The sequence below is a fragment of the Poecile atricapillus genome, chromosome 1 (assembly GCF_030490865.1).
Source record: "Poecile atricapillus isolate bPoeAtr1 chromosome 1, bPoeAtr1.hap1, whole genome shotgun sequence".
NCBI lineage: Eukaryota > Metazoa > Chordata > Aves > Passeriformes > Paridae > Poecile > Poecile atricapillus.
In genome coordinates this window covers 127563918-127590211 of record NC_081249.1, presented here as the reverse complement: position 1 = coordinate 127590211, position 26294 = coordinate 127563918, and the positions used below count along the sequence as shown (strand labels likewise).

Here is a 26294-nt window from a genome sequence, read left to right as displayed (position 1 = left end):
TCTCTCTATCTCTCTCTCTCCCGTGGTAGCAGGAGCAGCGCGGGCGGCGGGGCTGGAGTGTGGCTGAGGCGGCCATTCCTACAGAGCGAGAGAGAGCGCAGCGTGTCCCCCCCCCCCAGGCTCAGTCGCTCACAGGGTGAGGAGGGCGGCGCGGCCCCTCCGGACACCCCGACCGGGGCAGGGGGGGAAGGGGAGCGTGAAGGGAAAATGACCGTTGGGCGCGAGGCGGCCGCGCGGTCACGTGACCGCCGCCTCGCGCGCGCTGAGGGAGGGGCAGGTTGGGGGGGGGAGGGGCTCAGCGGCGCGCGCGCCGGGGCAGGTGCGGCTCGTGCGCGCGCGGCCGCGTGCGCGCTCCCGCGCGTCCCCGCCGTCCGCGCTCCACCCGCGACGCGCCCGCCGCTCTCTCCGCTCTTGTCTCTCTCCCGCCCTCCCTCCTTCACAGAGATGCCCTCGGCTACCAACAGCACCATGGCGAGCAGCACCACCGGCAGCAGCACCGGCAAAGCAGGACCGGGCAGCGAGGCTGCCCCGGCGGCGGCGGCCCCGCAGGCGGCGGCGGGTGTGAACATCACCACAGTGCAGACCGAGGCCATGAAGCAGATCCTGGGGGTGATCGATAAGAAGCTGCGCAACCTGGAGAAGAAAAAGGTGATCCTCACGTCCCCTCAGACCCCCAGCCCACCCTGGGTGCCCACCCGCCTTGTCCTCCGCCTTCCGGCCACCCCTGCCCCCGAGCCGGTCCGGCCTGTTTCCCTTCCGCTCCCTTGTGCCGGGCCCTCTGCTGAGCCCTCCCGGGTTGTTCCCGGCGTGGCCCCCAGAGGCCGCCTGCTGGAAGGTTCCAGAAGGGCGAGCGCCGCTCCCCCGGCCTGTCCCCTTCCCCTCCCGGGGTACCCCTGCGGCATCCCCGGCCGCCCTCCAGTCGCCTCGGGACCCAGCCCGGTTTTCCCCCGGCCCGTGGAGCAAAGCCCGGAGGGGTCGCGGCTGCCGGCCCCCCCTTGGACCATGCTTCTTGGAGCCCCCTCGGCGGCGCCGCTCCCTTCCCCTTCCCCCTCCTTCCGCCTTTTGTTCCCCGCGGCGGGGCCTTTCCCAGCCGCGCCATCCCGTGGATCGGCTCCCCACATCCCCGCTCCGTGCGGTGGCCGGAGCGCGCTCGGTGCCCCTGCCCGGCGGAGCGGGCGGGAAGAGGCTGCGGTGCCCCCGGTGCCGGGCACATGGACGCGGAGCTGTAACATGGCGGCGGCCCGGCCTCCCCGGCGGAGCTCATTGTGCCGCCCGCACAAAGCCGGGGCCACCCCGCCCCAGTGTCATCGCTCGCTTTCCATCGCCCTAAGCTCAACTCTTTGGGAGCCTGAGCCCAGCTGGAAGCGGCCTTTCACGGGTTATTTTTAGAAAGAGCAGCCACTCAATCCGTGGTGCTCGGACGGTTCGACTTGTGGCACAAGAGGAAAAGGGTGTCGTGGTTACTCGTGGCGTGTTTTGCACCCTCTTGGTGGTGGCAGATTAAATGAGCTTCACAGGGCTTTACAACCTGCAAAGCATGAGGCGTCCCTCAGAAAAAGAACTAATACATAGCCTCAAGGCTTGCCTCAAAACACCACAGTGCTAAGCTAAAATTACTGAAAAATAATTTGTTCCTTCCAGAGCCCTAAATATCTTTTTTATTTTTAGAAGTGAATAAGCACAATAACTTTTCTATTATTTTTTTTAACTGGCACTTTTAATCACATTCGTAGTGTTCAATATTGTATAAGGTGGAAATATTCCCAGTAAATTAGTCTGTACAGGTGGGTTGTAAAGGAAAGAAGCTGTGCTTTATCTGTAAGTAATAAACTGTGTATCAATAATATACTGTATAAATACACTGTGTACAGTGTAGCTTCTCAATTCAAAACTGGGTGTGGGATTTTCTTGGTTTTTAAATATGACATTGCAAAAAGCAGCAAGCCAAGACCTTTTAGGTAAGTTTTAGAATCAGAGGAGCTGTTCCTCCATGTCTGTTGCGTGTAGACAGGACAAGATGTCTGTCTTAAACTTGGCATTAATACACAGGAGTATCTGCACAACCAGTACTGGTCCTCAACTCTAGAGTAGATCTTTCTGTCTTTAGTGGTTTCAATACAAAAAAATTATTTGAAATTTAACTGTTGTACACAAAAATCCTCTGAAAATATTTTATGGTGTTAAAAATGTGCATTTTAAAAACCAAAATTAACAGGTGAATATTCTGACCTCTACTGTACTTGGGAGCAATTGGGAGGATAAAGCATAGTATTACTGATGTGAAGGTCCTTGGGAGCAATGTTTTTATTTACCTTTAAATAATTTGCACCTAATTTACATTTGCCTTAGCCATTCCATTCTATTTGAGTGGGGTTTTAGTGTTGTACCATGTGAATAGAGGGGACAAAGTGCCCTTTTTTTTTCTGGACATGGCTTTTGTTGGAAGATCTTCCATGAAAATTACTAAAAGCATTTATTTTTTGAATACTGTCTGCTGGGCAGTGTGGGCTTAAAGAAAAGGCAAGGGTTGGGGCTTAAAAAGGAAAAGCTCTGTGTTGTCTCTCACTGATGAATTAAAGTTCAAAGATTCCTAAGTTTTAATGGGCTGAAGTTCTGAAACTTCCTGAAGGAGGACTCATAAGCACTACAAAAGTCATGAGAGAAATGGGTTTTGGTGTATTAAAGCAGAGAAACTCATTTGTAGGCTTGAGCCTCTCCCTTGGTGGGGGAATCAAGAGTTCCGTAGTAAATAATGCCCATTAATAAAGAGAGCATTACGTGGTTTGTGTCTTAAAACAAAGCTCATTGTACACATCAGGATTTCCTTATATTTTGCATCTTTGGACAAAAATATATTTTTAATTTTTCCAACCATCCAGAAAGTAAAATTGTGCTGGATACTGCACAGACAGAAGTGGGTGAGAAATCTCAATGGGAACTTGTGCTTAGTTGGACAGTTAATCTTTTCTTTGTCAGCAGCTGCTAATGAAGGCTGGTAGAGATGATTTTCAGAGCTTTGTGTCACAGAATGAACACAAAAATAGACACATTTCTGAAGGATGAAAAATGATTGCTCTGGAAGAGGTACCATCTTAGGTTTTAAATAAGAGGAGTGTGCAGCTTTTAGTGGAGGAAATGTCACTCTTCATGAAGAAATTTGAATTTTTGGAGTGAAGTTTGTCATACTTCTAAACGCAGAGGATAAAAGAATGTCACTACTGGAATCCAAATTGAAATAATGTTTGTAACTTCGGTCTATACTATTTTGAATGCTTCTGCATAAACTAAAAATACTGGATTATTAGTTAGACTTTCATTTTCTTTTCCTCAATGTGACCTCATTTGGCAGAATGAGTATTGCTTGTGTTAAAAGGGACTGGGATAAATTGAATTGCTGTTCAGAAATGGATATGAAAACATGGCCTGAAAGCATCTGTGTTCCCTTCATCCCTTTGTATGTGGAAGAGATAGGAATGCTATCCTCTGTTCTTAGATGACAAGATATTTGTGTGTGCATGGAAAGGGGTAATTAAAGGGGTGTTTTCTCTCCGGGACCTTCAGATGAGCAACTTGAGTCTATGTTGACATGCTTAGTTAATTTAAAAGTTGCCTGGACTCCTCCAGATGTTTGTCAGGTGTCCGGGATTAGAGTCCTGCCAGCTCCCCACGTTCCCTAGGAGAAAATACTTCACCTTCAATTTCTTCTTTTCCCTGGCTCTTCCGCCTTTTGTTTTTAGAGGGGAAAAGCCTTTCCAAATTTTAAGCCAATTGAATGTAGCTCAAACTTTGCTTTTGTTTCAGGGCTGAATGAAAAAAAACCAGTTATTTTTGCTTTCAACTTGTGTAATAGAGCATGAGCCATGTAAGAACAGTTATTCAAAAAAATGTTCTGCCAAAGGGGCAAAATTATTAATTTGCTAACATATGGGTTAGGGGTGGGCAGATGTTCACAGGGTAACATGTGAGCTTAAAACCTTGATGTGAGCTTGGTGTCTGGAGTTGGAAAATGGCACATATTGCCTGTGCCTGGTAACTTGAGCTGCTGTCACTTTATCAGCTTGTCTGAGTTTCCTCCTGAGTGTAACCCTGGCTGGGGTGCAGAAGGAGCAGTTCACAGGTGCGGCTGTCCTTGCTGCACAAGAGCTCTCATGGAACAGCAGATGGACATTTCAAGTTGGTGTGATTTGGTTCAGTAAAATGTTGGATTTCCCATGGGAAATAGGAATTTGTAGTAAAAACTAGGATCAGTTTTCCATTCTGGTAGCAGGAAGTTTGAAGCTGCCCATGGGTAGCAGCTCTCTTAGTGCTGTTGTCCATTATTTGGGCCACATGGATGTTCCAGACTTGTGAGTGGCTCCAGAACCTTTCCTTGCAAGGCTTGGTTTGAAATGTATCTTTGAGGATTAAACATAATTTTGGAACAAATTGTAAAATTAATTTCAGATGGTGTATTTAAAACCTGAATTTTTCCTTGAAATCTCTCTTAGTAGGAATTTTGGATATCAAGCTTCAGGTCTGAAAACCCAAGCAGTTTATCTGTGAAATTATGTGGTGGTTGGTGCTTTGAGGTTTCAGCCTGGTCAGTTTTGGTTTTAACTGGTTGTTGTAGAATAGGGATTGTGTCACAGTGTTTTCAGTTAACTGAATGCATGATAAGTCCAAGGAGCTGTGAAACAAACTCTAGTTTCAGTTTTTCAGATGCTGCTTTGCAGTTTGGATCATGGTTTTTGTTTCAGAAGAAAAAGACACAGAGAATGTGTTGGGAGAGACATATCTGTGTTCTAGAATTCACTTGTAAAAGTAACTTTTTTGAAGAAAAATCATGTGTAGAGCAAAATCCAGGTCTCCTACAGTATATTCAACTTCCTTGTAAATTCACTGTTTCTGTAGGAAACTACAGATCAGCTGTGTGGTGTTGATTTGGAAAGAACATCTCTGTGCAGTCAACAAAACTTGGGGTTCCACTCTTCTGTGACTTAATTCTGGTTACTGAAAAAGCTTTTTTTCCCTTTGGGGTTAGCTGATCGTGAAACTGCAGTCTCAGAATTGATGTGTCCTTGTCATTTGTTTAAAAGCTAATACATTATGGAGATATTTTTTTCTAAACCCTCAAACATCCCAGACTGTGGGGAATAACCCACCAATCAGAATAGTTACAACTGCTATTCCAAAAATAAATTTACAAGTCAATAGAAGATTTGTAAATGTTTTGTGTTCTTGAGTATTGCTGTTACTGTATCCTTCCAGCTTCCTGGTTCCAGTTCAGGACTGAAACAGCTTCTAAGAGCTGTTTGGTTTTGAGAGATTCTGAACTTCCTTGCTAAGTATTTTACCTTTTTGATTTTTTGTTTGGGGTTTTTTGCCTCGTTGGTTTTGTTGGGTTTTTTTGTTGTTCTTTTTTTTTTTTTTAGGAAATAGAAGACTGGTTTTGGATTGTGGGGTTTTTTGGTCATTTCTGGGCAGTTTTTGCTACAAAGCCGTGAATGAGTGTGAAGGTGATGGTAGAGGGCAGACAAATTACAATGCAGAAATGTAAAACAGGTTAATAAACTTCTAATTTGTAACTTGGCATTTATTTGGCATCAGTGCAAACTGTATTACACAGCTGTTTTAAATTTTGGATTATCTTAATTGCTTTTGTGATGTCAGAATCATTCATTCAGTTTTTGAGGTACCTCAGGAAGCAGACTTGGAATGTCCTTTCCATCTTTTCTTCCCTTCTAGTAGAGCTTGAACTAAAGTTTACTCCAGCTGTTCACAGAGGTTACCTTGTGCCCTTGTTGTGCACACTTGTGCTGCTGTAATTGGTAGAACCATAGCACTGAAATTATCTGGTTAAATATAGAGCCTCCCTCCTGCTCCTGACCCCCTTTTTTAAGGGTTATTTTTAATCTGATGATTCCAGTGATCCAGTTTGTAGCATAGCACTGGAAGTGATGGTTCAGTGGTCAGGCATTTCTAAAACCGGTGTTGGTTTGGAAGGTAATGCTATGTAACTGCATTTTTTGTTTCCACTTCAGGATATTTTTGAGAAAATTCAGAGAAGGTAAAGAGAACTGTCTATTGCTGCAGTAAAGTAACTCAATTTTGGATTCCTGTTAAAGTAAAATCCAGGGCATACTTAAGCAATGAACACCACAGTCCCAGGAGCTTGTTCATGGTGCTTTTTCCTCAGGAAACTCCAAAATATTTCAGGTATATAACTTGAAGAAGCTGAATTGAGTGGCTTGCTGCCTGCAGAACTGGGAGCTGCTGACTCATGAGCTGTTGAATACACAATTCATGTGCTCACTTTGCCACTGGATTATTTTTTTTTCTGCTGGTTTGGTTTTCATGCTTGGAGGTCTCTGTCTGTGAGAAGTGAGGGTGAAGTTGTGGAAAGGGGGGTAGGATGAGGAGAGTCTTCCCCCTCTTGCAGACACTGCAGTAGGTTCCTGAGCAGGAATTTCACTGCAGTTGTTTTACAGCTCCAGTGCTGCTCTTGGGTTGCTGTTACTTGACAGTTCATATTAAAAAGGAAGGCATTTTGCTTAATATTTCTGTGTAATGCAGCTTTGGATCCTAAAAGTGTCTTTGTGATAACAGAAAAATGCTTACTTGGCAGTCAAAAGCTTTGTGGTAACATTTAACTAGATGCACATTGGCTTGTCCTCTGCATTGCAGCTGACAGGGCTTTCCTTCCTCTGTTTTTACCTTCCCAGTAGGAATATTTTTAAAGAAGTAAATGTGAAGACAAGTAACTTCTCTTCTTTTCCTAAATGAAAGAGACATATTACCCTTGGCTTTTTAGTTGGATAAAAATAAGCAAAGCATTTACATTAGATTACAAATATTCTTAGACCTGAGAATATTTGACCATTCAAGAAAGAGCTTGTGCATTGTTTAGTATGTTACTGTAATACCTTAATCTGAAAGGACCAGCCATGCATGGAAAATGTATCTGGGAAAAATTGTAGTTATTTAGGATATTTTTGTCTCTTTCCTCCCTTGTGCCATCAGCCACCGAAATGGATTCTGTGAGTGCTTCACAGTGTAATTTTGCAATATATGTTTACTTCAACAAAGTCAAGCAAAGTAGTGTTCTGGAATACAGTGTTCCACCCAGTTTGTTTTATTGTTGTTGTTTATGGGTTTGTGTTGGAAACAGGATCGCAAGAGTTTGTTTTAATGCATTTTTGTAGACCCTGTTCAAGCTGGCTTGTGTTTGCAGTCTATTTACTGAACAGCCTCACAAACAATTGCATCAGGGTGACCAAGGGAATTATAATCTGCAGCAGGGGAGCCGGTGACTTGAGCAAGTAGGAACTTCCTTTGAAATTTCCTTGTCTGCAAAACTGCTTTGCTTTAGGATTTCAGCCATCGGAAGTGTGGGTTGACCTGGCTTTGCGCTGGGGCATTGCAGTGGTTCGGCTCTTTTACCTCCCTGTTGGCTTCACAGCTCAGCCACATCTCCCAAATCAAGAGGCTGTCCTGTGATTGTCCAAGCATGTCATTATCTACTCTGAGATCAGGATAGAGGAGAGTAATCTGACCTTACTTCCTGTTGAGATAGATTTGCAGCGTGCCAAATGCTCTCCAGGGCTACGTTTTTGATCTGTTATGAACCATGGCTGCTGCATTTAACAACAGTTACCATGTAGTTTCTGTCCCCAGCGTGAAATTCCCAGTAATACGTTTTTGGAGCTCTGCAAGTTCTTGCTTTGACTTTGCCTAGGTCATTGCTGACTCTGATACACTGGCAGGTGAAGTAGTTAAATATTCTGTGTGACCTGGAGGATTTGCAAAGGTCCAAACTGTGGGCACTAAAAGTGACATCAAAAGGGCTAAGCCTCACAGGGGTGATTTGGTTTCCGGAAGTAATGGTGGGCATCAAATACATCCTTTGATGGGCATCCTTTGGAAGAGGAGCTTGCCTGGTAAACTCTTCCACAGACTTTGATCTTTCCGAAAAGTCTGAGACTGAGCATAGAACTATGTTCAATTAATTAGAAAAATATAAGTAAAATATTTTAACTGGAAAGTCTAGAACAAAGAGTAACAGCAACCAAACAAGGTGTCAGTGGCAAATGTAAACCCTGAGACAGTGGTGTCATCAGGATTTTGATTCTTTGACATTCAAAATTAAGTGTTCTCCTGCTTTTCATGTTTTGTTATCCTAGATGGGGAAGATAATTGTTAAGGATTCATTTTAATAACTATTAAAATTAGATAAAGGTAAATTTCATTCAAAATACAGTAATTTGTGATCATGCAGAAATGGTGAAAACAGCTTAACAATCAGATGTGTTGTCCTTACAGGCTTTGCTTCCTTTTGAAGACCCTTTCTAGTTAGTCTTGGAATCTGTCACTGGGGCACACAGGAGTTTACCTGCTTTTGGCTGATGCCATTCTTGTGGCATGGTTTTCTGTTTAAGCAGATGAAAAAACTCAGCCTGTTGAAAAGTAGCCTAATGATTCTTCTTTCAGTTTGTTATGTGGAAAAAAAAATCCTAATGCTATTGAACAAAACTATTTTAGAGCTATTAATATGAATTGTGTTGGTGGGCATTCTTGCACAGAGGATTAGAAACTGTTTGAAATTCTTTATAACTATCTTAAATGATGGAGCTATGGAGAATTACAGTTCTGAATCTTAATAGCATTAACAGTGGGGGTTTATAGTCAGGTTTTTGGTATTGTAGTGATTAAGTGGTGATGATCTCTACCTCAGCCCTCAGTTCAGCTCTCTGTGTTTGGACTGAAGGAAATGTGCACTGAGAGTGCTTTGCCCCTTGGGAGGAGTATGAATTTCCTTGGAAATTCCAACTAGCCATGAAGTCATTGTAATAGCCAAATAAACAAGATCAAAATATTATCCTCTTGGGAAAGTATTTACGTTTTAACCTAGAAGACAGTTTTTCTCATGTACTCTTCTACAGGACAGTTGTGTGCTTCTGTAACATGTTGCAGTCTCTGTACTGTAATATTCCAGTGACTAATTTTGTTAGCACAAGTAGAAAAAAGCTTTAAACTGATTTTTGCCTCTTCATAACACCATTTTTCTTTTGTTTCAGAGCAAACTTGATGATTATCAGGAACGAATGAACAAGGGAGAACGTCTGAATCAAGATCAACTGGTAAAAACAACCAAAAAATCCTAACCAAATCTCTGTTAAATTTCTTTGTTATCTGTGGTGAGGAGTTTTGTGCTGCCTCTTTCCTTACTGGGGCTGGTTGTTAAAGTTGGTTATTGTAGAGCTTGATTTAGCAGCAGTTTTGCAGTTGTAGTAAATAAAAAGTGAGTATCAATTTAAATTCAGTTTTATGATGGAAACATGCACATTGATAATTCAGGAGATTACCAGATGCTCAGTAATTAACTGTGTTTCGTTTTTGATTTTTAACACTAAGAAAATGAAGGAAAAAAAAAGTACATTCCAACTATTGCAGCTGCTGACACTTAAAAGAGTGAGCTGCTTCCCGTGCATGATTTCATCTTCACTTTGGTGGTTCTCTGCCACCTGAAAACTGAAGTATCACAGCTCTGTGTATTTTTATTTTGTAATGGCCTGTTGTGAAGATAAACTACAATAGAGAACTGACACCATGGTGGGGGGGGGAAGCACATGGTTTTCATGAAGCCTGACTACCAGGCTTGATAAAAATCTTATTAGTTTGGAGAAATCCATTTTTTGTCACAGAAGGAATGTAAATGTCTCATCCATATCCTTCTGATTTGATTATGAGTTGATGTAATTTCTCAGTACTACCAGATAAGTTGAGGAATTTGGTTTGTTTGGTGCAGATCAGAGTATTAGTCTTAAGAAGACAGCAAAAGCAAAGATTTCCAGAGAAGGGGACATTATGCTCTGTATATTCTGATTTTGGCTTTGACTGGAGATAACAATCCATTTAATTCTCAAAATCTGAGTTGCCAGATTGTTCTTGTCCCCCATTTTCCCAGTTGTTAATTAGTTTTTGTCAGGAATTGGCTATAGCCAAGCATGAAACCAGTCCATCATTCGTGTGAGCACATAGAGGCATCTTTTTATATATGTTTAGCATATATAAAGAAACTGGAGGCCCCAAGGACATACAGGTCTGATATCTGGGCCAGTGAAAATCTGAATTTGCCTTAACATAGTCGCATGTTTTCAATTAATCCATTCAGGGATGCTGTGTCTCACTTCAGAACTACAAAATGTGGGAATTTATTTGTTGGAAGCATATATTCTGTTCTGTTGCTGATGGTTTACATTTGTGGTCTTTCTGGGTTTTTTTTTAAGGATGCAGTGTCAAAATACCAGGAAGTGACAAATAATCTGGAATTTGCTAAGGAACTGCAGAGGAGTTTTATGGCTCTGAGCCAAGATGTAAGTAAAGATCAAACTTTGCCATGTGGGTTATCCAAGCACTTTAAACTCTTCCACTGAGGCAGTAGTCACCTCTGTTTACAGGGGTGAATTGCCCTTGATTTCTTGTATGGTTGACTGTTTTCTTGTATTCTTTATATTAGTTGATGCCAGGTTTTCTGAAGAACTTCTGCTGTACTACGTAAATATATGGAAACAAGAATAATGTAATTTTCTGACACAGCACAAGTGTTGAAAACAGTGATCACAGACCTGGTCATTCATGCAACATTAAAGATGGTCACTTGCTGCTATTGGTAACATTTTCTTAAATGGATTTCATAGGGTTTTCATTTCTTAATAATACAATATGAAACTACATTGTGGGACAATTAATATTATATTTGTAAAAGGTAAATTAACTGGATACTACAAAATAGGTAGTCTTTTGGGTTGGTGTTTTGTCATGATGCAGAATAGTACTGTGATCGAGAATTAAATTCTAAACATTTGAGAGTTCTGGAAAGAGGAGCAGCGTTGGAGGAACTGGTTGAGTAGTGGATGTTAATACATCTGACTACTTTAAGGAATGTATTTAGCTTGTGAACAGTCTGAGATAATTTGAAAGGCAGCAGCATCCTTGTGTTATAAACTGCTTTCCATGTTGGTTGTGGCTGTAAATTTGTAGAACTAAGCCAACCTGTTTCTTTATTTTCTGGAACTGAACACAGTTCCATCTGTGTTTATGAAATGTTGTAATGGAGAATGTACTTTTCTGGACCAGTCTGTTTTGAAGTGTTTCCCTGGTCAGCTGACTGCTAAAAGAAGTCAGTGAATGCAGGAGTACCAGGCTGATGCTCTGCTTTCAAACTTGGTTGCAGTTTTTCCTGACTGGAGTTAGTTGATTTTAAGATACATCTTAGATTTTTAAAAATGAAATTTAGATGTTTCAAGTGAGACAGTTGTCATCACAATAGATTTTTTTGGAAGAAAATATTAAATTTCCAGAGTGAACCAGCTGAACTTGGGGTGCTGGATGCTTGGATTAAGATGAAGAGTGGAAGAAACATATCCTGTAGGTTCAGAGTGGTTCTGCATTTAGACCTGTCTTGTGGAAGGTTCTCTGCAGAGTACAAGGCTGCTGATGATATGTCATTCTCTCCCTCCTTGCATCTGTGCTCCTCACACTGGGAGTGCTGCAGTGCATGCACATGCTTGTTACCTGGGATATCTGACTGGAGATCTCATGTCCAAGAATTTTTTGAAATCCTTTTTTGAACTCACTGATACTGTCTATCTCCCCAGCCTTTCACAGCAAAACATTCCATGAGTTCCCTCCCATGGTGCGTGAAAAAACAGAGTACTTTTGTTTATCTGTATTAAACTGATCTCCTGGTAGTTCCAATGAATCCATCCTACTATCATGGGATATAGTGAATAACCTCTCTGTTCCCGCTCTCTGTTTGGCCAGCGTGAAAAATCTGGATCACTTAAGCCTTTCCAAATGGAAGAACCCAACACTTGGGCTCTGCTCTTGCCCAGTGGAAGAACTCAACACTTAGGCTATTCCCTTGGCTTCCTCTGTACCTTTTCTTAGCAATTAAAGACATTTCCAAACCTTTTTCCTTGGGTCCATTCCAGATCCAGAAAACTATAAAGAAGACAGCTCGTAGGGAGCAGCTGATGCGAGAGGAGGCTGAGCAGAAGCGTTTAAAGACTGTGCTGGAGCTGCAGTTTATTCTGGAAAAGTTGGGGGATGATGAAGTACGCAGCGACCTCAAACAAGGATCCAACGGGGTGCCAGTGCTGACAGAGGAGGAACTGACAATGCTGGATGAGTTTTATAAGCTTGTTTACCCTGAACGAGACATGAACATTAGGTAGGTAGGGTTACAGCTAAGTGCTCCTCTTTCTAATTGCCAGTCAGTTAAAAATGTATTTAGTATGGTAATTTAAAGACTCCATAAGAAATTAACTCTTATTAATTAAATTTTAAGGTTGAATGAGCAGTATGAGCAAGCATCTGTTCACCTGTGGGACTTGCTGGAAGGGAAGGAAAAACCAGTTTGTGGAACAACCTGTAAGTACAGTCTGCATGAAGAGACAGCACACTGAATTTGTGCCTGAACTAAAACACACATTTAATGTAAGAGAACTTGGGCAGTTAATTATCTCTGAGTTCTTAGAGGAACTACTTTTTCTCAGATCTTAGCTGGACAGTAACAGTGACTTGTGAAGTTTCTACTTGGTGTGTGTATTTTTTTTTTTTTTATACTGGCTCAGCATTACTCAGTTTTGAAGCTCAGTCTATTCCTGCTATTTCAGCATACTGTGCTGCTGCTGGTGCTCAGTTCTTTGTTTTCTGCAAACCTGCGTGTGAACAAATGACAGTGTAATACATACACTGGTATGACCTTCCTTAGTGGGATGTTCTCTCCCCCTTAGCTCCTGCAAAAAGTCCTGTTTACATTGATTAACTGCAGATCAGGGTGTGACCATGCCAGCCAGACTGCCTTTTTATGGAAATAATTCCCAAATACCTGGGCCTAGGCAGCCATTAATGCTGCTTCGCCAATGGGGCTGATGTCTTTTGGGTTGAGATACCCCAGCATTCACCTGAGGCACTGAGGACAAGTGTTCTTTGCTTACAAAGGCTAGAGCAACTTCACGGGAAGAAAACCTTCATAAATCAGGTGGTACCTGTATAGATTTATTTTTATTGACAATTGTTTTGGAAGAAGTAGTCTTACAGTAATGGTTTTAAGTAACAGGAATAAAAGCCTAGTAATTAAATTCATAAACTTGACCTCTCTGTGAAGTGCTTCACAAAGCTTCTGAAGAGTTATATGTACTCTTAAGATCCTTCTTGCCCTTTACATTTTTCTCAAATCACAGTGGGTTACTTATGAATTTATTGACTGTGAGCTCATTAAGAGAACAAATCCTGGACCAGTAGTGGTCATAGACTGGTTTGGGGCAGCAACATCTTCCCAGCAAAAGGGTCATAAAATGTACATGCGATCTTTGAGAGGGAAGGAAGAAGATGATGAGGACTGAGGTGGTGCTGATGTTTCCCTGTTCTGCTTTCCCAGATAAGGCACTGAAGGAAGTTGTTGAACGGATTCTTCAGACCAGTTACTTTGACAGCACCCACAACCACCAGAATGGGCTGTGTGAAGAAGAGGAGGCAGCACCTGCACCTGCCGTAGAAGACACTGCAGCAGAGGCTGGTGAGAAGGGGAAGATGCCTTGAATGGACAACACGTTTGTGTTATTCTTCTTGTCTCTGCAGTCCTCAGAGTGATTAAACTGCAAATGCAATGTTCATCTCTAAGTATAGATACCATCCAGGATGAAAGTTCTGGCTGCCTGAGGCTTTTCCATTTTTCAGTGGTTCCCACCAGTTTAAGCTATGTTAGAAGGGAGCAGTTTCTGAAGCAGACAGTGAGATTACATACTTAAGAAACTTGGGAATGTTGTATCGAATTTTAAGACAACTCAGGACATTTTTCACTTTCGTGAAGAAGGTGTAGCTGAGCATAACTCTTCCTAGTGAGAATTTAATCTTTTTTTTTTCCTTTTCAATTCAAAGCTCTGAGAATATTTGTTATTACTAATTATCTGTTAGTAACAGATGACAAAGATGACATGACATTTCTTCTGTGTTCTGAGACACAAGATTTTCTCATCTAACTTTGTATCTTCTAGGTCTATAACATGAGTGTGGTTGGGGTATTTTTTCTTGTTGCTTTGGGTTTTGTTTATTTGGTTTTTTCCACATAAATGGTTCATTTCTTTTTCTTCCAGAACCTGATCCAGCAGAAGAATTTACTGAACCAACTGAAGTTGAATCAACCGAGGTATTATTCACTGAAAGACTGTCATTTTGTATACCTTCAATGCCACTTACTTTTACTTTCATACCCTTTCTTATTTTTATTTTAGTATGTAAACAGACAATTCATGGCAGAGACTCAGTTCAGCAGTAGTGAGAAGGAACAGGTAGATGAGTGGACAGTTGAAACGGTTGAGGTAAGATCTTGTGTACTGCAGGTAAAATTGCAATCCCTGTTTCTGCTGGCTCACAATTCCTGATAGGTTTTAGTATTGCATCCCTTCTCCCCCAATATATAAAAGAACACATATATTTAAATAGGCTTGGACTCACTACTGGATTCTTTAATTACATACTTAGCTCAGGAGTACCTAAAATAAAAAGCAATAAAACCTATTTAATCTGCCTAAGTTTGCAGAGAACTTGCTTTTCTTCATTAGTGGCTTGCTTCGGAAAACAGGGCTTAAAAGTCTTTTGCTTAAAAAGACTTTAAAGACTTTTTTTTAATTCTTTTTTTCTTTTTGAGAACTTAACTGCAAATGTAGAGCTTGAAAGTTTATCTACCCAGCTGCTCAGAGTGTGGTGTAGTTGTACTTTCATTAAGCAGGTCCCTGGAGAGGGAGCTGAAAATGAGTAACTCAGCTAATACCAACTCCGCATTGCTTGCGTGCATCATTTGATGTTAAAATATGCTTGTATGTACGTCTCTGCTTCCCAGAACTACAGTTCTTCAAGTATCTCACTTGTTACTACTTGGCACTTGAGTGGCTGTTCCCTTGTGGTGTTTGTGGTGCACTGGTGTTGGGATTCATTCCCAGTTCGGTGATTTGCACTCAGATTTTGCTTTGTGTACAAATCCATGATTTTACTGCACTGGAATTTGTGGTCCTCCTGTATGGGAAAGGACAAGCCCCCCCTTTTGGTATGTTGGAGCTAGAGTTGTGTCTGTCTGTTAAAAACAAGTATGAGAAGCTTCTTTCAGGTGCTAGAGAGTTAATTTTTCATTTATTTTAGCCTTCTGCAGCAGCAAATTACAGATGGTCAGGTTTGTAGACTTTCTTGGTGCCTTTGGGCTGTTTTTAAGTGTAGGAGTGGAGTAAGTGTTCATCAGCTTGTGAAGTGCTGAAAAAACAGCAGCTGTTTGATAAATCAATCTGGCGGATTTTACATTGAGTCTGGCTAAAATTCCTATTTTACAGTGTTGAAGACCGCTAAGAGATTTAATAATACTAAGGATGAGTGTGAAGCTTCTAAAACTAAGTAGACAGCTTTGCCATGTATGTGAAGGAGTTTGGTAGTTTCTTGTCATAGTATTTAATTTCATTACTTAAACCCTTAAATTATCACTGCTGCTCCCTGCTACTGAATGTGTTTTTAAAATTATCATTAAAAACTGAAGAAACCTTCCAAACGCACACAGTTGGAGTATTCTTAGAAGGCACAACATTTGAAAATTAATAATTGATTGCCTTCAATTATACCCATTTTATATCTGTGTTTCTGTCAAGTGTCCAGAATAGTTCAGTTCTCTGTAGTTCTTAATATAAGGAGTATGGATGAAGATGTAATTCAGGTTGTAGTTTGGTATCAGACATTTCAGAAACTCAGCCTTTCCTAGTCAGCTGAATCTGGAATCGGATCAGCTTTGCTTTCAAAGGACAATACAAAGAATGTACGCTTTAATTGCCCTTTCTATCCCAATATCTTGGACATGGTAGAAGGGAATAATTTAGAAAAAATCGAAGTTGAAGCCTGTTTTTTCATAATAAAGAACTTCATTTTCTCAGCTTTAACACAAAAAAGGGAAATTGAGAATATCTGCCTGTAAAATTATTCTTCCTGGCACCACAGTCTCATTACTCAGGAGAATGCAGCTGAATGGTGCTTTGGTAAGATCAATACACAGAATGTACCCTGATAGCCGTGAATTTTGAAATCTGAAAGAAAACATTTGCTCAGAAGATCTCCATAATTGTTCATAAAGCGGGAGGATATCATAAACGCCTCTCTTTTTCAGTAACCCTCATGTAGATGTGATACAGTCAGGATTTCTGTGGTGTGTTTCTAGTTTGGGAAGTAATGATGTCTTCACAAGGATGTTTTTTGTATGCTCCTTCCATAAGTTATAAAATAAATAGTTTTCTTGTGAACAAGTGTATTTGGATTGTATGATGTTCTAATTTTGGTGAAGATGTCCTTTATTAGTAATATATTTATGGAGTTTTTTATTGTTGTTTTGTGGGGTGTAAATTTTTTTAACTTTTTCTGTAATTAGTGCCTGAGTCTGGTTGTACACAAACTTCTCTGTGTGCTAGATTGTGGAACTTTGGTTGGATGGATTTTGTGTAGAATTGAAAAATGTTCTCAGACTGACAAAATACAAGTTTATTGGTTTGTGGTGTCATTAAACTTGTGGTTTTGCCTTCCTTCCTCTTTTTTCCCTGTCTCCTGTCAGTCTCCTTGCATTGTGTCTGGCAGTTTTGCCTACTGACAAGTTTAACTTGCCTCACACAACTTGTAATTTGTTCAGTTGTTTCATCTTGCTGTGGTTGTATTTGGTCAGAGTACCTAGTAGTGTTAGTAAGGCTGAAATAATAGGTCCTAAACTGTTCCTTTTGACAACAAAAGAGGAATATTGAAGAAGATAATGTAAAACACGAAATACCATCTGAAGATACTGCTGTACTATTTGTGAAAAAGGAAGACATTGGATATTTTTGTCACTGTTGTGTGTTATTGATTATTCTATTGGCTTCTCTTTTTTTCTTGAAGATACTGAATTGTTGTGAATGACTTAGACTCCATAAATTGAGTGGTAGTGCTCAAATGATTGAGAGCACTTTTGGTAACAGTTTTGCAGGAGATGAGTAGCTGCTGGTTTTACCACCCAAGTTTCACCTAATGAAAGTGTGAAAGGCTTGCGCATTTTCTTCAATTTTTAAACTTTTTAATGTGCAGAAAGTCTTTATGTGTTCTCTCCGTATTTTCTTCCACTCACAGGGCTTAATTCTTAATTTGGAAACAGTCCATAATGTGAAATTCAGGGACTGTTTGATAGACCAGAGTTGTGCTCATAGACCAGTGTGGACTGCTTCAGGGTGTATTTTTCATGGGAATTGTCAAATTGCCTCTCTGTGGATTGCTACCAGTAATCGTTTGGGTCTGGAAGGGATCTCAAAGAGGACTGTAGGTTGTGGTTAACTTTTAGTTTTGTTCAGATTTTGTTTGGGATTTGCTCAAGGAACAAGCCATTGGAGTTGATGAGGAAACTGCATGTGCAGAATGCTGTGGACAAACAAGACTTTGAAATCTGGGCAAGCAGTAAGGAATGCTGGAAGATGCTGTAGATTTCTTTGAGAAATTAAAAAGAAATGTGCAGGCTTTGAGGGTGGATAGTGGCAGTGTGAGGCTTAAAGTTCAGACCTTTGTTGTAGGACTGGTTTGTGAATTGTCGTGACTGCAGTAGAGAAATCTGTCTTCCGCAGTTCTAAGAAGAAGAAATCAGGTATTTTACATCAATATTTTGAAATTTCAGGTGCCTGTATGGTAATTTATATCCTGTGTAACTAAGTTTTAAGGTTTAGCTGTTTAACTGGAATGTTAGTAATATTAGAAGTTCATTGAAATGGAGAAGTAGGGATAAGAGACAATGGTATTTTTTAAGGGCATTTGTTGACATTGAAAATGGCACTTGTAGATCATGGGAGCTGCCTAAAGAGCTGGTTAGGGACTGGTTAGGACCATCAAAGTGTAGTTTGACCACCTTTGTTGCTATCTGTTTTCTAACTATTTGCTGATGGATCTTTGAGAGGTGCCCATGTCCAGCTTTGCTGGTTGCTTTGCTGTCTGATCAGGTGCTACCTGAAAGCCCATTGCAGTTTGTGCCTTTGTTGGTGTTTGCCACTTTGGGATATGCATATCTTGCCCACCCTGATCTGTGCTTCTGCTTCTAGGCTTCTGGTGTCCCCTCACGATGCTGTCTTGCAGTCCGTGTCATGCAGTCTGCCTGCTGTTCTTGAGACAGTAAATCAGGGAGCTAGGGTAACAGTGGCTGTGAAAATTGAGCACTATAGCACTATAAAATGTTAAGAAAGACCAAGAATTTTTACTCCACTTATATTTACCAAAAAGCTATGAGAAAATAATTGTTCCCCATTTGTGCATATTTCTGAAGCTTACTCTTCCCAAACTTCCTTTAAATTTCCAAATGGTGATAAATTGCTGTCTCAAACCCTGCACTAAAAAAACTCCATGTAATATTGAACAAATACTTTTTTCGTGGGGAAAAAAGTAGATGGAGAGAGAAAAAAGAGCAGAGTGTGAACTCTGCAATCCTATGAGTGCTCAGTTGAGTAGCTGGCCACCAGTACTGACCTGTCTGTAGGATGTGATACTGTCCTTCAGCACCACTACAGCAATTCCATCATCCATAACCAGTTAGGCAATAGGCAGAAATGCTAAGAACTCCCAAGTCACTTGAGTGCAGTGCTGCCTTGAGCTGAAATTGCAGTTGGTTGTTGTCTCTTGTTAGGTTGTAAATTCCCTGCAGCAACAGACACAGGCGACGTCTCCTCCCGTCCCAGAACCTCACACGCTCACTGCTGTGGCTCAGGCAGATCCCTTGGTCAGGAGACAGCGAGTACAGGACCTCATGGCACAGATGCAGGGCCCCTACAACTTCATGCAGGTATTTCAGTCCTTCAAACATTCATATGTTTAACCCACAGCAGTGTGAATTTGATTTTTACTTTTTTTTTTTTTTTTTTTTTTTTCCCAGGACTCGATGCTGGAATTTGAGAACCAAACACTTGATCCTGCCATTGTATCTGCACAGCCCATGAACCCAGCACAGAGTTTGGACATGCCCCAAATGGTTTGCCCTCCAGGTTTGTAATGGTAAATCCTAAACAGAAATACTGGGGGAATCCTGAAAATCATCTCTTAGAAATGCTTCAGTTGCAGCTACATAGTAAAAGGGTCACCACAAGCAATAGTACAATCCTGTTACAGTGTTTTTATCAGAAATGTGATTTTACTGTTTTTAGACTTCCAGTTCTCAACTGTGTATAGGCTTTGCTTGGAAATACGGAATATCTAAAGCTTCTTATAGATTCTGCTTTGGATTATTTTAGACAAGTAGAAAAAATGGTTTTTTGTATGGAAACATGAGTTGATAATTTGAGTATAGCTTTGCCATGCTTAAGGCTTCATCATCTTCATGATGATCAGCTTTCACATAAGTGCTCAGAGAAGATAATAATGCTGTTCTATTAAAGGTTTGATTTTACTATGTAATAAGTGAAATTATTTTCCTCCAGTTCATGCTGAGTCAAGACTTGCCCAACCTACCCAAGTTCCTGTGCAACCAGAAGCTACACAGGTAAAATGTTTAGTGAATTCTGGTTCAGATTTGAGTTTGATATTAGGCCTGATTGGAGTCATAAAAGGATTTCTTTCCTGACTACATGAGAAACTCTTAAAGAAAGCTGAAGTTCCAATTTTGGGAAATAGGTGATATCCCTTGTTGCTTACAAGCATTATTAGTTCCTAGTTTCATTCTCTGCAGGCACTGCAAATTTCCAGTAATGGGAAGCAGGCAGTTTGTTACTTACTTGCAGCAGAAATACCAAAAACCACTTGGTTCCAGGGCAGCCTGTGTCTGTTCAAGTGAGTGTCAGGGCACAAGTAGATCTCATGCATATAGACTTTGTGTTCTGTTTGATTATTCTCAGTTGCTTGCTTGGATTGGGATTTTTTTCCTGGAGTTGTAGAGCAGTCAGCGTGAGTTGAATGCTGTTTCCAGCTGAGCTTTAAGTGGGGTCTCCTAAACTTGCTTCTGCACTGTATAAATGAAGTAGTCACTTTCTTGTTAAGATGTTTCAGTAGTCTGGTGATTAAAGAGGTTCTTCATTTTGTATTAAGCATGTGAGGCATCTCTGAGGACTCTGCTGGTCTCAGTAATGGGTCTGATCCCTGTAGGTATTTGTAAACCAAAGAAAATAATCTGGATAGATGATGGATCTCACAGTACAGGCAGTACAAATTGCTTCCTTTGGCTTGTCCGGATTAGGTCTGCAAGGTTTAAGTCACTCATTTATATAGAAAGAGGAGTAAGGGAATTATTTCTTGGGTTTCCTCTGTATGTACCTCCAGAAGTGCTGGTGTTCTCCACAGTTCTGTTGTCTTGTAGGAGTAGACTGATTTTTTTGGGCAGAGGGTTTTCTCTGCCTAGTTTTTATTTTACTGTTCAGTGATGTCTGACTTAATCCAGTGGATTTTTTTTTTTCTTATTTCTCTTGCCACAATTGGTGCTGTCAGTGATTTTCTTGAGGATCTTGCAAGCAGTAGCTAAACTTCCTCTTGGCTTTGGAACATTCCAGTGTGATGTGAACACCCCCATCAGTTGTTATGCATTGCCTCTTAAACCTCTTAAGCCTTTAATGCAAAGTCCTCTGCTTTGCTGGCTGGACTTTTCCCTAGGCTCTCTGTGTGAGAGCAGAGCTTGTCAAATGTAAAACTCAGGCCATTGGAAGCCAGCCCTTGTCCACTTGCATTTGAGCTTGGATCTCTGTCATGTTAGAATGTTGGTGCTTAAAAAGTAATTAATTTGTACTGGTTGGAAGATCTGCTGGCTCACAGACTAGAGAATACCATCCATTCCAGAGTTCTCTGATATTTTTTACAAAACTCTGTGTGAGCATCAGCTGACTTTTGGGGGCTTTGGGGTTTATTTTGTCAGGTTCCCTTGGTTTCTTCTACAAGTGAGGGATATACAGCTTCCCAACCCATGTATCAGCCTTCTCACACAGCAGAGCAACGGCCACAGAAAGAATCAATTGACCAGATTCAGGCAAGTCAGGTTTCACAGGGGTGGGAAGAACTCTGACTGCAGGTGGCATCAAATGCTAGTCTGTGTTTCTTCATAAATAACATAATTTTTAGTTGATAGGGTTGCTTCAATTCCCTTTAATTTCAAAATTCTGAGCCTGTCTGTGACCAGTATGTCCTCCACAGCAAGACTTACCATTTGGCAGCTTGTTTGTTTAGTTGGATGCAGCATGCCAACATCAGCATGGGAGCATCAGTGTTGTTGGCTTAGGAAATGGGATTTATTTTTTCACAGCAGTTAGCCTGGAAACTTCATTTCCCCCTTCTTGTTTTTTCTAGCTGTGTTTCAAGTTAATGAGGGAGAAGATGTTTAGGTTTTTCCTCTCATTATGTTGTTGTGAATGAGGCTGTTGAGCTGAAGTAGAAAACAATCATGAGTAGAGGTGAAGCCTGAGGCATTGCCACTCTTTTTTAAGTAAAGTTTTTGAAGTTAAAAGTTTTGGTACCTCAAGAGCTGCTAAAATGGTGTTTGTTTTAACTACTAGGCTTCCATGTCCTTGAATGCAGACCAGACTCCATCCTCATCATCACTTCCCACTGCATCCCAGCCACAGGTGTTCCAGGCTGGCTCCAGCAAGCCTTTGCATAGCAGCGGAATCAATGTCAATGCAGCTCCATTCCAATCCATGCAAACAGTGAGTAGGAAATCAATACTGGATCCCTTTGGTTTGATACTCCTTCCTTGTGGTGGACTCAGTCATGTAGCTACATAGGAGTAGTCTTTGGTTATTCACCTTTCTAGGACTTTGATGCTTCCTTACAGAGCTGTAAAACTGAATTTCTGCTCTTACAGGTATTCAACATGAATGCACCTGTTCCTCCTGTGAATGAGCCAGAAACCCTTAAGCAGCAAAACCAGTACCAGGCCAGTTACAACCAGAGTTTCTCCAATCAACCTCACCAAGTAGAACAATCAGATCTCCAGCAAGAACAACTCCAGACAGGTAAAATTCTTGTGGCCCTGGTAGAGCAGGTGATAGTGTGTGAAGTCCTAGATGATGGAGCAAAGCATGTCACAGGTGCCCTTGCAAACCTTTTCCCTGAGTTGTTACTCTGTCTGGGTTTGAATATACAACAGGGAGTGAAATTCAGTATCTCTCTCCAGCTGTTAAGCCACTTCACTGAGGTTTATGTGGGTTTAAAAAACCAAAATATGAACAGGATTATTCTGAAGATGCAAGCACTGGGTGAACTAGTGGCTCAGCTGATATTAAGGTTGCTTATAAAAAACAGTACAATTTGAGGTGACGTTTTGTAGGGGAAATAGTAAGTCAGAATTGAGAGCTAATATGGGTTGCTTCTCATAGTTTTGTTGTAAGGTCACAAAGGCCTGGAATCTTGCACTGATAACAGAGAGGTGTGGTTCAAATTCAGCAGGCAAAATGCTTTCCAGGTTAGCAACTTGAAAAAGTAGAAGTCTATGTCCAGAGCTGTTTCTCTTTCAGCAGTGCCTTCACTTTCCACTGATGTGCTAGCAAGTACTGGATGTGGAATAAGGAGAAAGGGCCTCTTCCTTTTCTTCTGTAATAGAATGTTGGGTTTGAAGAGAGATATATGGGAACATAAAGAAATCCAGACTTCTATACTTCTTTTTCCCCCCGATTCCCCTGCAGTGGTTGGTACCTACCACGGTTCCCCAGACCAGAGTCACCAAGTGGCAGGAAACCACCAGCAGCCTCCACAGCAGAACACTGGATTTCCCAGGAACAGCCAGCCTTACTACAACAGCCGAGGGGTGTCCCGGGGGGGATCCCGCGGGGCCCGGGGCCTCATGAATGGTTACAGGGGCCCGGCAAATGGATTCAGAGGTGAGCAGCTCTGCAAAACACTCCCTGACCTCTGCTTGACCTGGGGAACACCAGCTCAGGAGAGTGAGTGTTAAACTGACCTGCTGTTGTGAGACAGGTAGTATCCCTGTGACACCGTGAAACTTGTAGTGAAAATGTTATTGGTTGTAGGTAAGCAACTTAAATTCTAAGTGTGTGTTTGGACCTCTGTTACGATACAATATTAAACATCTACTGCAAGTATAAGCAAATGCAGAAGTATCCACCCATCAAGCAAGGAATTCGGCTGCCCGTTGATATTTCAAAAATGATTTTTGTTTTTCCAGTATATTTTATAGTTCTGTGTTTCATCAGAATGAGAATGGGTCTGGCTTACATAGAAGTACAAGAACACAAGAGCCCAAAAGTCACTAGGCCATGGGAATTAACAGGAGTGGAGTAATGATACTGTAGTTCTGAGTAGATATGAGAATATTCTTGATTCCTGAACCTTGTATGTGTGGCTATCAGCGTTACAAAGAGGTTTATGTTAGAATAGGACAGAGATTTTCTTGTCAGGTGTTCTGGGATTACTTATGCACGTAGGCACCATCTTCCGTGTTCTCTTCCCCTCCTGTGGCTGGGGAGTAGAGAAGAAATCTGTGTAGTAAAAATATAGTTGACAGGAATGTGAATGCAGTAATCACAGCTGGGACATTTAGATCCTACCTAGGATCATGCTTAGCTCCGGACTGAATGCTCTAAATCAAATCTCAGGTTACTTTGAGAAATGCACTGAATTCTGCCTCCTCCCGGTCCTTACCAGGTGTTCATTCTCATTTTTTGTAATATATTACCCCTGATGTTGGAGACATTTAGCTTGACTTGCAGGTAAACAGCCCTTGATAAAGGGATGGGATTTTAAGGTTTAGGTAAAATGCTGTTACTGCTTTTTTTTCTATAGTAGCAGAAGGTCAAGTATTAAGTGCAACTTTGATTTCCAAGTGAAAGACTTGTGCCCTGTTCCTTAGGGGGATATGATGGCTACCGTCCTTCCTTTTCCAACACTCCAAACAGTGGCTACACACAGCCCCAGTTCAATGCTCCTCGAGATTACTCAAACTACCAGAGGGTAAGCCACCAGTGGGGAGGGAAATGCCTGTCTAAAGCACTCAGCTGTTAGTGACAATTTCCTCTGGGACTTCTTTTGTTGCTCAGTAAGACAGACTGCCTCTGTGTAGTCTGGAAAAGTTGAACACTAAATGCATCTATCTATATTTCTTAGTTATATTGAGCAACACATGCTGTAACTGGAGAGAGTATTTGTCACTGCACATTTTATTCCAGCTCCTAGGCAGTAATGGAAGTAAGAATTCCTTTTTTGAAGTTTATTTTAAACTAATAAAACGTTGCATGTTGAAGTTACAGTTGTTTGTCAGTGCATATTGTTCTAAAAGGTCCTTACTTTAGCAACAGAATGCCCAGGTTTTATGTTGTAACTATTTTAATTTATTTGCTTCAGGATGGGTATCAACAAAATTTCAAACGTGGCTCTGGACAAAGTGGACCTCGGGGAGCTCCTAGAGGTAATTTCCTTAGTAGCAAATAATTGATTTGGGTTGAGTGGAAGTTCGAGACAGTTTTTAAAGTTCTACACTTTAAAAGCAACCTCACTCCTTACTCAGCAGCTCACAATTAAGAATAAGCTGACTTTGCTCTGACCTCATAGGAGACCTTCCTGACTTGATTTACTGGGATTCTGTGAACTGGTGGAGGAAGTTAGCTGTTAAATGGAGGAATTCTTGGAAAAGAAGTTGAAACAGCAGTTGCTGTTGACATTTAGATATATCAGAACTACCTACCTGTCTTTTATTAATGAAAGCCTTAGGAAACAAACTCGACAGACATAATGAGGCTGCAGTTAAGCTTCTGAATTCTATTTTCATCACTATTTCCTCAGGTCTTTTTCTTAGTACATTTTTGGTGATGAAACTCTGTTGTGTCTTAGTGCAGACATTGCCATGAGTGCTTTGTTCAGTACAGCATTGGGCTGTGCTGAAGCTGAGAGTGTGTTTTGGGAAGCACAATGAAGTGTGACTGAGATCAGACCAGAAGATTTAGGGTTATTTTTAAACTAACCAGATTTCCTGCAGAATTCAAACCCCTTTTTGTGTTTTCTAGGTCGTGGAGGGCCCCCCAGACCAAACAGAGGGATGCCTCAGATGAACGCTCAGCAAGTGAATTAAACACATTCACAGGATTCCATTCAACGCCAAAAACACGCTGGCCAGTGTACAATACATGTTACCAGAAGAGTTATTATCTATTTGTTCTCCCTTACAGGAAGTTCGTTGTAAAGGGACTATTTTCATTACCCATAATGACAGGACTACAGTTGCCAGCTTTATATTCCCTGGATATTGAAAGGAACAAAACAACGTTTACTCTGCATGTTCTGTCCTAAGCATCATCTTGAGCCTTGCACATGAGATTCAGATTCATCACCCTTGCTAAGAATAAAACAAAAAAGGCAATTTTCAGGGTGATCCAATCTCCATGGTTAACTGAAGTGGCAGGAAAAAGCAAAGACTCACTTCTGATATTTAAGTGATTTAACAAAATTCAAATAAAATCTGCAAATCCATAAAGATTTATGCCACTGTGGTGGCAGTTGACAAAACTTAAATGTTCCCATGAAAAGATGGAAAAGGTGAAGTGTGGCTTGGTAGAACAACTGCATTTCAGCTTTTTCTTATTAAATCGAAGCACTGAACAGTTCAAAATGTGTAGTGATGCAATTGCCCTAAATAGACAGATGGGCTTAGAGGCAGTTTGTGACAAAAAAGAGGCACCCTTAGCTGCAGCACTCTTCATCACCAGGGCCCTGATTCCTGTGGCTAAGGAGTTAAGAGCGCTTGCATAACTGCTAATGTAACTGTGTAACTATTTTTTTTTAGGAGACAAGGTGAAAAGAAAAAAGGAAAAAAAAAAAAAAAAAGCTTTGATTTGGCACTTGGACAAAATTTTGCAACAGATCTTGAGCTATAATCTGGATGGCCACTGTATATTTGATGTGAAGTATTTAGATATCTCTTTGAAACACTTTTAAGTTTCTTTGATAGCAATGACTTTTGTAAGGATTGGTATTCTCTATCATTCCTTATGACTTGCACATTGTCTGTCACTAATACTTGACCTTGCTGTATTATCACCTAAATAACTGATGCCGGTACTGATGGAAATCCCTAATGGATAATCATAACACTTTTGGTCACATGTCCTTTTGTCTTTCCTGCAGCCTTGAAGGTTTTAAGAAATCTCAAATGCCCGCTGCTGCTGCCCTTCCAATTGCTATCTTTTGAAAAGCACCAGTCTGTGTTTGAGTTGATTTCCCCTTTTCAGGGAAATGACAGCCAGCAGTTAGAGTTCTAATGGTATAAGCAAGATAAATAAAACATGTTTATAAAAATTGTA

At 41.1% G+C, this 26294-nt stretch overlaps 1 protein-coding gene across 3 annotated transcripts; it reads left to right on the top strand.

Moving 5' to 3' along the window:
• Positions 1-26294, top strand: CAPRIN1 (cell cycle associated protein 1). 3 transcript variants are annotated; one of them, XM_058831702.1, is made up of 19 exons: positions 1-136; positions 443-648; positions 9054-9116; positions 10266-10352; positions 11973-12211; positions 12329-12411; positions 13424-13561; positions 14139-14191; positions 14277-14363; positions 18698-18853; positions 18944-19052; positions 19485-19546; positions 20906-21016; positions 21540-21689; positions 21848-21998; positions 22668-22862; positions 23852-23952; positions 24343-24406; positions 25002-26294. In XM_058831702.1, the coding sequence occupies exons 2-19, from the start codon at positions 445-447 to the stop codon at positions 25064-25066; spliced, it is 2118 nt and encodes a 705-aa protein (XP_058687685.1). In that variant the 5' UTR covers positions 1-136; positions 443-444; the 3' UTR covers positions 25067-26294. The 3 variants fall into 3 exon arrangements, with proteins under 3 accessions (XP_058687685.1, XP_058687671.1, XP_058687678.1); XM_058831688.1 differs by lacking the exons at positions 1-136; positions 14277-14363 and having other exon boundaries at positions 287-648; XM_058831695.1 differs by lacking the exons at positions 1-136; positions 20906-21016 and having other exon boundaries at positions 289-648.